General features: G+C 32.1%; 3 protein-coding genes across 3 annotated transcripts; all 3 read left to right on the top strand.

The window, feature by feature from the left end:
* The first annotated feature begins 206 nt into the window (after positions 1–206).
* LOC145202576 (MAP3K12-binding inhibitory protein 1-like) lies at positions 207–3653 on the top strand. Its single transcript, XM_090083531.1, has 2 exons — positions 207–2627; positions 2786–3653. The coding sequence occupies exon 1, from the start codon at positions 1407–1409 to the stop codon at positions 2349–2351; it is 945 nt and encodes a 314-aa protein (XP_089939657.1). The 5' UTR covers positions 207–1406; the 3' UTR covers positions 2352–2627; positions 2786–3653.
* On the top strand, positions 655–1014 carry LOC149890682 (DNA-directed RNA polymerase III subunit RPC9-like). The gene has a single exon (XM_090081949.1). The coding sequence runs from the start codon at positions 655–657 to the stop codon at positions 1012–1014; it is 360 nt and encodes a 119-aa protein (XP_089938075.1).
* On the top strand, positions 2795–3622 carry LOC145202577 (histidine protein methyltransferase 1 homolog). The gene has a single exon (XM_080075564.2). It carries the CDS (start codon positions 2795–2797, stop codon positions 3620–3622), a length of 828 nt encoding a protein of 275 aa, XP_079931690.2.
* Positions 3654–10353: the final 6700 nt, after the last annotated feature.

Raw genomic sequence — 10353 nt, 5'->3', positions numbered from 1 at the left:
TGTTGTTACTTTTACGAGCTAATGAGCTACACTTGAATTTTTGAGAAACGTTTTTTTTATTTAACGTTTATATATTAAACTTTAATCATATTACTGATATTAGGGAATGAGCCTTTTTATAATGATGTTATTCACCAATAAATATGTTTCAATTTAAAAAGTTTGTTAAATTTGTGTGAAAAGATTCCATACAAGTAAAATGTTTCGTTTTTTTTAATACTCTTAATGGCATCTTTTTTTGATATTCATAATGACATCTTCCTAAAAGAAGTATAATATCTCAACAACGTTGTGACGGTAAAATACCATCCTCAAAATTAAACTCAAAAATAGGATAAAGGTATAGTTATACGAGGGTTTTTTTATTATATGCTACAGCCTAAATTATGATTACTATTTATTTATATTCATTTATATTGCACTTAATGTGAAAGTAGGATTGATGTTTGCACTTTACACTGTAAATTAGCCTCTATTTTTTTATTTTTTATTTATCGTTTTAAATATCTTCAGCATATTATAAATATCATAGGTATATTATCTTGATTATATTATAAATGTCGTAACCAGTTAAAAACTAATTGATAAATATTAATAAAAACTATCTATTAACTATTTAACAATTTCGGTTTGTGATTATTTTTCTTAACAGTCATGGAAATAGTAAGTGAGAATTGTGCATATCTCAGCAATTTCGAGGTTTTTCAACTTCTCGATAAAGAAAAGCTTGTTGAACACAAGCACACAAATACAGCCACCGTTGCCTATCAAACTTTGAAATATTTAGAGAAAACCCCATGCAAAACACAAAATAATGATCAAGTAAAGAACTTTTTGAAAGCAGTGCAACACTACAATTTTACGAAAGCTGAGAAACTTCAGTTGGTTAATTTAAAACCGACATCTATAATTGAAATGCAACTTGTCGTGGAGGAACTTGACGAACGATTAAAGACTGAAGAAGAATTGGATAAACTCATTGAGCTCATTAAACGACATTTCCCAGGATCTTAGTTGCGCAAAGAAAACTCGAGTAGTGAACAAGAAATGGTGTTAGGAATTGGCAATGAAAACGATGGCGGCGTTTTAATAATTGCTGTTGTTTTCTGTTTTCAATTTCTTTTTCATAGTTGTTGACTTTACGTTGTTAAGTTCAAAATTTGTTTGGTGTCGATCTTTTTTTACTGAATTTACAAACGATTTGTAGTTTCGTTCTAGTTATTTAAACTTAAGTTTGTTTCATTGGTTAAATTTTGTGATGTGTTAAATTTTGTGATTGGTTAAATTTTGTGATGTTACTTAACTATATAAAAGTAATTTTACTATTTTTTTTTCAAGTGTATCTGTGCCTCTAGAAACTCATAAAATCTTAATAATTGATTTCATTTTTTTTTTAGCAGCTCAAGATGAGTCTTTCTGAAGATTTAATAAGTTGCATAAGAAAATTCATCTGTAAACTTGATGGTACTGATAACGACCATAACTACGCACCCAACTTACATTCGTTATTTGGCACTGCTAAGCATAATAATGACCAAAATGTTGTGAACCTAGTTTGGTCTTTGTTAGAAGAGATAAAGCATGTATTGGAATGCTCGGGGGTATTTCCTATGAAGATTAAACAATGGATGGATGCCGTGCGACCAACACGTGATAAAGATGTGCAAACAGATCATCTTCACGAAATGATTGATCAAAAGTTTGTTCAAGTTACTTGCGATAAAGCTGAAGTAGAGCGCCGTATTGCAGCATTCATGAAGCGTAAGAGAGCCGAAAGTGACGCGTTTAATCGACGTGAATTCTGTCGTATTAGCGAAGATAAAAATTCACTGAATTCCTGTGCACGTACTGACGCCATTTTTGTTCCTCGACAGAGTAAGAAAAGTTTAGTTAAAATACAGAAAGTTACAAATGATATTCAACGAAAGGAAAAATGTACGGTGGAAAACCAAAAATTGAGCTCATGGCATCCTTCTCATCCGTCATCGACGTTACCATACTATAAATTGCCTTTTGATCTTCGAGAGCGTCTTGATAATCTCAGCTCTGTTTTAAATTCGCACCAGAAAATTAGCGATGAACAAGATATATACACTCATATTAAAGAACTTGAAGAAAAGGTTCTTTACCTAGAAACGCTATCCCCAGAGTATTTTAACATTTATAAGCAAAATCCAATTAAAGAGAGGGGTCACCTCAAAGAAAATTCACTAAACACTACGACTAAAAAAGTTGAGCAGACCGCTGATGGAGAAAATACGGCATTAATAGACTTACGTATTGAGGAGTTGAGGGAAAAATTACGTCAACAGGCAGGAGAACTTCGACAAAAAACAGCAATTAAGTTTTAAGAATATTTTTTTACGGAGTTTAAATTTCCGAAGATGCTCTATTTGTTTATTTTCAGTTTTTCCTTTTTTTTTTATTTGTGAAATGATTTTATTTCTGCTTTCCTATTTAAAAAGTTTTTTTTTTTTTTTTTTTTGGGGGGGGGGGGGGGTGTTGGAATTAAAGTTAGGGTAAATTAATTTTTTACGGTTAAATTTCTTTTATGTTGCCTATAAAGAATGAAAAAGTTGCCTGACTCATGTGGGTTATGAAAATCAGTACTCAGGGACGGACTTAGGGTAAGTCAAACGTCTGAGACGAAGCATTTCTAATATTACTTAACGAGTTTCTTAGTAGGGTTTACGCTCTATTGTAATTTTTGATGTAGTTTTACGTTCCTGCCCCCTTGTTTTCCACTGTTACTATTTTTGTTCACTTTTTTAGTGTTTTGTTTAAGGTTCAAAAAATGTCATTTAAATTTAATTTTGGTGAAACACAACACAACAACGAAACACTGGTTCAACTTTCAAACAAAGACAAGTTTAGAGCGTGCCGCCAACATTTGTGTAAAAAAGAAGCTTTTTGTTTGAATTCTGACGATTTTAAAGATGCAAAGATCGGAGATATTCAATTGTTCTATTTGAATCCTTTGATTGCTGAGAAAAGAGTTAAAGAAAAAGAACTCAAGTCTGTTTTGGAGACATCAGATTTAAAACCAGGTATATATGAAGGCGGCTTCAAGGTTTGGGAATGTACTTTTGATTTGTTGGGGTATCTAAATGAACATCAAGCATGCATGCTTAACAAAAAGATCCTTGATCTTGGATGTGGTTCTGGTTTGTTAGGGCTTTTTGGTTATTTCTCTGGAGCTAAAGCCGTCTGTTTCCAAGACTACAACAGTGAAGTAATCGAAGAATTTACTTTACCATGTGTACATCAGTCTTTAACTGAACTTGGCGAAGAAGAGTTACAGAAGTTAAGATTTTATTCTGGAGATTGGGATGATATGAGTTTTTTTTTTTCAGGGCAAAACGAAGAAAATTTTGATTTAATTTTATCTTCTGAAACTATATATAATGTTGAATATTACCCAAAATTGCTACGTTTATTAAAAGAACACCTATCGCCGAACGGTGTTGCATATTTCGCTGCAAAGACTCATTATTTTGGTGTCGGTGGAGGAACTCTCGATTTTCTTCAGTTTTTAAAAAATCATTCTAGTTTTTTCGTCAATTCGATAGTTACGAATCATGAAGGTCTCTGCAGAGAAATTCTTAAAATATCAAAAGTTTAATTTTGTTATAAAATATTTGGCGCCAAGTCTCTTTGACGTCTTTTTTTTATTTTTATTTTGGCAAAAAACGGGAGATTAACTGGTTGATAAAAGCAATTTCCAATAATACAAAATTTTGAAGTAATTGATAATACTGGATTAATGCACCTTAAATTGGCATCTTCAAAAGTTGCTTATAATAAATTTCATATGTTCCAATCAAAAAAAGAGGAAAACATTACGTTGTTATCCGTTAGCAATTTTAACTTAAATTTACCACTAACTGCACGTTAATAAATAACGAATTTTTGGTTAAAATTTTTAAATGAAATAGTTTTAAAGACTCAAAACTCGAGTTTTTGTGAGAATCTGAATTTTTTTAAACGCACAAATAAAGAGCTTAAAGAATCTAGCTATGCAAAGATGTATTTACACTAGATCACCGTGCTCCTGAAGGTATTATTAGGTAATGAAAATACAGTCATGTATAAAACTAACTTTATATGATACTTCTATATGTTTCTTAAGAGGAAAAGAAAAGCGTGTGACATATCCAACTGAAAAAAATGCAGTTGTAGTATTTTTTTTTAATTGGGAGACTGGATATAATTTTGAAAATACTTTTATCAGGAATAAAAAATAAAGTAAAATTATTGATGAGGAGTTGAAACACGAAAGAGTTTAAAGTAGGTAATGAAGTTTCAGGCATGTTTAAATTGCTTGGTCAGTATGTCTGGGCTATACCAGTTAATCTTGGTGCAACAGCTATTAAATGCAGTACGCACTCAGGTATAATAATAACAAGGCAGCTGTCAGTTTCACTCTCAACAATTTGGTTTTTTTGGAGGCAAAATAAAATGCTCTAAAAATGCCTAGTACTGCCAAAAGTTAAGACGAAAGTTGGCAAAAGGTTTGTGCGTCGTGTTTTTAGCAACGTGTTCAATAAATTTACAGACTATCAGAAATCCATACCCTTTGGAGTATGCAAAATCTTCCGGCTCATAACGGAAAGTTGGGATACTGATAAGCCTATATCTCTTGCCTCCAAGATACAATTATGAAACCCTTATTCAAGATCTGCAAAACTTACCACCCCTAATAAGAGCTAATCCTATGTCTGTAAGATATGTAGAACTGGAAGTGTACAGTTTTCTCAGCTTGGACCGCAAAACATGTTATGACTAAAGGCAACCCGCCTAAAAGACATACAAAATCCTATAAAGCCGGAGTTTAGGGGTGAGAATACGGGATTGAATGCTAAGCTATTCAAAAATTTCAGTATATTGATGAGAACGCTACCCTTGGATTAATATAATAATTTAATCAAGTTTGAAAAAAAAATTTTTTTCTAAAACCAAAGCTCTTTATCTAAATTTATATCCGTGGTACCTGTTACTGTGCACGCATTTCTTATAAATATTTTCGAAGTTATTAAAATATGCATTCTTCCAATCAGGCAACTCTCAGTAGTCTCAAGATACCTGCAGTAAAGATTTTCATCAATTCCACGTGCACCAGGAAAAAATTCCGCTCATACCAGGAAAAAATCACGTATTTCTACAAATATAGATTTGCTCAACATGTTTTTGGTAACATTCGATTTTGTTGTCAACTCACACAGTGAAGTGCCAAGTAAGAGAACCGAGAAATTACCGTTGGAGGTTCTGATTTTAATTGTCCGGCCATTAATTTCCTCTTACCGAGTTGGAAGTAAAACTTTTAGTGACAATGAGGTACTTAGATCCGATACGACGGACTGTGAACATGAAAACAATTTACCCGATGATAATTGTTGAGTATATAACATTAGATACTTTTGCATTCCCACCAAAATCAGTTTCCAGAATGGGGGGGCGGGGGATTCCTTCCCAGTGAGGAATTTTGATTTTTTAGAGAGGGAATGAAAGTTAGTAAAACTGTAATATATTTTTTAAAAAAAAGTATAAAAATTAATTTCTAGTTTTTAGTATCATTAAAACCGAACACAGAAACAGATTACACGTGGAGTCAGATGCTCGCATCGCACTATTTGTAACTGAACCAGATATTAAAGACCTTGCGTGCAAGAAGCTTATAACTCGCATCAATTGTTTTAAATTTAAATCGAAAAAGGTTTATTTAAACATGGGATATTTTTCTGAAACACATAGGACTTATTCTGAAAAAAGTTAAAAGGGGGCAATTGAAGAAAAATGTTTAGGAGCTCCTGATTAAACGCTACATTTCAGATTCATCTGTAAAATGGCGTTAAATCGTGATAATGATAATCGTTGATAGAATTACCAAGATTTTGCGTAAAACTGTCTTTGGGCTATTTCTCTGTACTCCTAGTTCCGTTATTATACGTAACTTAAATTTGTTTTAATTTCTACTTCATAATGTTTATAAGTTAGCTTCTATAGCTTGTAGTTATTGATGCACGTAATTGCTAGCTATGCCATTAAGCTAAAGCACTTCTTCTTTCACAAAATTTTTGGTAAAAATTTGTTAATATCAGCTGGCCTAATATTTCCACAGTACAGTTACAAATGCCCAATTACAAATGATTCTCTATACCGTTGAAGTCGATTTTTAAACTGTTCTAATAGTTGAAGAATGGGCTAAGCTGTGTATAAAGACTTTTAAATAATGCCGGGTTACTTATATTAATTTGAAAAGAAACTGTTGAAGTTTTCGTTTCACTATCAATAAATAAAGTTGGCAATTTATTGAATATCTCCTCCTTTATACCAAAATAACATACAAATAGCCTTAATGCGCTTCATACTTAGTATTTTTTTAGTTACATGTTAGTTAGTAACTGCAAATTAAATCACCGAATACTAATTGCGTAATATTATACTGAAAAGACCGAAAAGCTTAGTCTCCCTCCAATCACACCTGTCCGGAGAGCCTCAAAACATAAAAGTCATGCTCAAAAAATAAAACTAATTGCGTTTGGTAGCCCATACATCCATGTTTCAAAAAATAAAAAAATTGAAATCATCTGCCTACGTCCAAGGAAAAAAAATGACTTTGAACTTTCTCATATTATTGGCTCCTTTCCTAAAGGCATAAGGAAGTAAAGATGATACTTATTTATGAATAACTATAGAATTTGATAGATAACCACTAGAAAAAAAGAAAATTTGATAAAAAATAATCATATAAAATAAACAAAATGAAACTAGATTGCTTTTATTGCTAATCCATTTTAAATTGCATAACCCTAGGGGTATCTTTACCTGCTAATTCGCTTTCTTGTAAAAGCGAAGTGTTTTAAATGTTTTTTTAAGCCCATATTTTTTGAATAGCTTTGTCCATTTTATTGCTTAGTACTTAATGTTACAGTGTTACATATTTATTCCATTTAATAGTGAAATAAGGAAGCTGTAAAAAAATAAATTTTTTTATTAGTTGCTGACAATAAAATAAGTGCTTTATCAAATAAAAACACAAACAAGTACTTTTTGTAATTTTAACTTTACTTGGACTCTTTCAAAATACCCAATAGAGCCAAATCTCACGAAGAGTGTAGAAAAATAGTGTGTGTTGTATGCATGAAAAAGTGCAGTTCACGAATTTCTGGTGTAGCCTTTGAGGGATTTAAAAACATTTTTTCAGCAGACATTGATTTTTTGGACTCTAGAGTTCCAACTGGAATGTGTGGAACGTGTAGAAATCAACTTAGAAGGGTTGAAAGAGGAGTATCTGTCAAGCTGCCTACTCTTTACAATTTTCAAACTATCAATGTCAAGACTGTGACAAGAGGTTCCAACTGTAACTGCCTGATTTGCCGAATTGGTTGGCTGAAACTGACTGAAAAACATCCTTTGGATAATTCTACAGCTTCAAATCCCACAAATCCTCTGAAAAGATGTTCAGATTGTTTGTTACCACTAGGGAAAGGCTTACCTCATAAATGCAACTCTACTTCTTTGAATTTAAACCTTAGAGAAATTTCAACAGAAAACAAAAAAGTTTTTGAACAGATAGCCTCTGCAACTATCAAAGGTCAAGAATCATCGTCAGGTGGGACAATCAGGCTGTCAGTGACTGAGGGAGGTCGTCCATTACCTGTTAAATAAATTTTGTATCTTTCCTGTTTTTAATGGTCCCATTTTGTCTGTTCTAAGATTACATTTCATAAAAAGGTTTTTTAAAATTTGAGGCTTCCTAAAGCTTACAGTAAGTCTTCAAAGAATGAATGATGAAGATGATTCAAGCAGTCCACCTTCAAAAAAAATTGTCACCTCTCGAGCTCTAAAAGACAGTGGAGTTAAAAAGCAATTTCTAATTGCAGTTGCAGAGGATCTACATGAGAATTACAGCAACATCAAAACCTTTATTGAGCTTGTTCAACCTGAAAATGTAGACTTTGTGGTTTCTTGCGACTTGAAAGTTGCTAACATTTTATGTGGTTTGCAATGTCACTCTAGCTCACATCCATGCCTATACTGTGATAGTGAAGCAAAGAACTTAGCTGAAAAAGGTGCGCTCAGGACACTGTCTGATCTTCAAAATTGTTACACAGACTTTCTTTCAAAAGGTGTTGACATTAGTAGGGCAAAGTTTTTCAACAATGTTGTCCATAAACCGCTTCTAAAAGCTGATCCAAGCAAATTCATTTTCGAAATAATTCCCCCAATGGAAATTCATCTGCTTATTGGGATAGTAAATCACTTGTTCAAAGCACTAAAAGAAGCATTGCCAGAAGCAGATGAGTGGCCAAAAAGACTCAACATCACAATCCAACCATATCATGGCGGACAATTTGCTGGCAATGATTGCCAAAAACTCCTGAAAAATATTGAAGTGATAGATCAGCTCTTGGAGAACCTAGATTCATACCCTGGGTATACCATTTTAAGGAACTGCCTAAGAGAAAATCTTTCTGTAAAATTCTCACGGATTGTCTTTATCTGGATGATCAAAGTATTTTAACAAACAACTTTTTTAACAAACCTACTGCATACAGGTTATAAGTTTGTTAAAAATGCATTTAGTTAAAGGGATTTATATCTGGGCAATTCAATGGCCGAACTTTTGAAATCAAATTTGGAGTATTGACCCTACAAAATTTTTTTGACATTTCATGATATGAACGCTTGAATCATATTGCTAAAATGTCTAGTTAGCTTCGAAAAACTTCCTGTCATATTGATGCTCCACTAAAGGCACGTTTTTGATGTATTTTTGATGGTTAAAGCTGTCTTCCAATATGAGAACCGTCGTTGTTTTTTTATTGCATTTTTTGTTGAATTTTTTCTCGCTTGAGAACTGTCTTTTTCGTTTGCTTCTGCACTCGACGGCGCCCAAATTCTGTTATAATGTCTGTTTTACATCCCGTCTGTATTTTCTCATCGGAAAACAAAACTTTTTTCCTTACTTCTTGGTGATGTTGTTCCTCAACCAGTTTGGAAAGAAAAAAAACTTGTATTTATCTATGTGTTCTGGTTTCATGCTCAACATGTCGTACGACAAGCTTTGGACAGTCGTATGCAAAATACAACTTTTATATAACAATAAATACAACTTTTCTCGCGATCTGCCAGGTTGAAAGCTTCTACTTGTTCATCGATTAAATTTTTCGTTCGTTTCTGCAGCAGCTGAAGCTTATCAAAATTAACGAGATAAATTTTTATACGATTTTTTTTACGAATTTTAATATGAAGCTATTATTGTGAACGATGATAAACGTGAGGTTTTGATTATCTACGTTCCGTTGTGTTGTTCTTTTAGTTGTATTATTCTATTAGTTGTGTTGTTCTATTAGTTATAAACGTTTGAAATTATCAAAATTTATGTGCATAAATTTGTTACTTTTGAAAAAAAATTCCTACGGATTTAATTAAATAAATGCGCAATATTTTCAAGAGTTGAAACAAAATTACAGAAAGTAATTTGATGTAGATATCCCAAGTTTTTTTAATGGAACATTACAACTTTTTATATAAAACTGTTGTAAACTCGATTAATTTCAAAATTCTCAAAGAGAAGTTCTCTATTATTCGTAATTTAAGGAAAAACAAATTGAAATGCTCGAGTGCAAAAATTGTTTTAATACTTATAAAAACTTGTAAAAATCTTTCCGATTCTTTCGTGCAAAAAAACTGTCAAAATTAACTTTTTGATCTATCAGTTTTTACTCAAAATGATTTAAAAATATTTGGGAAATATAGGGAAACCCATACTCATAAAGACTCTTATGTTGGAATTGGTGCAGTAGAAAATTGGGATGTTTTCTCCAAGGAAATTTTTTCATTCAGAATAAAAAAGAATTGGTTACCGTAATTTTCGTTGCGTATTTAGATGATGTCACAAATTGCGAAACTTAATTTAGATAATGCAATATAAATGCATTGTACTTTAAAGGTCGTCATGTCGAAAGAACCGACGATAAAGGCATAAATCTTTACATTAGTTCATGTCATAAGATTTCATTTGAAAGACTCTTTTGATTGAAGCTAAAATAGCTAAAAAGTCATTGTGGAAAATATTGAAACACAGTTGCAGTTGTACGTTGTAAGGATTGCATTGATGTTAAAGTCATTGTGGAAAATATTGAAACACAGTTGCAGTGTACGTTGTAAGGATTGCATTGATGTTAAAGTCATTGTGGAAAATATTGAAACACAGTTGCAGTTGTACGTTGTAAGGATTGCATTGATGTTAAATCAATGCAATAAAGTTTTGTCGGAAAATTTTTTGTCTCGTTTTTAAAATAAAATGATGTCATCAGGAGACATCAAGATAACATCGTTGGGTAAGTA

This window comes from Hydra viridissima, unplaced genomic scaffold (genome assembly GCF_058129835.1).
Source record: "Hydra viridissima isolate aposymbiotic clone 2 unplaced genomic scaffold, HvirCarnegie_v1 scaffold_3, whole genome shotgun sequence".
In the NCBI taxonomy this organism is placed as follows: Eukaryota; Metazoa; Cnidaria; class Hydrozoa; order Anthoathecata; family Hydridae; genus Hydra; species Hydra viridissima.
This window is presented reverse-complemented; position numbering and strand designations above follow the sequence as displayed.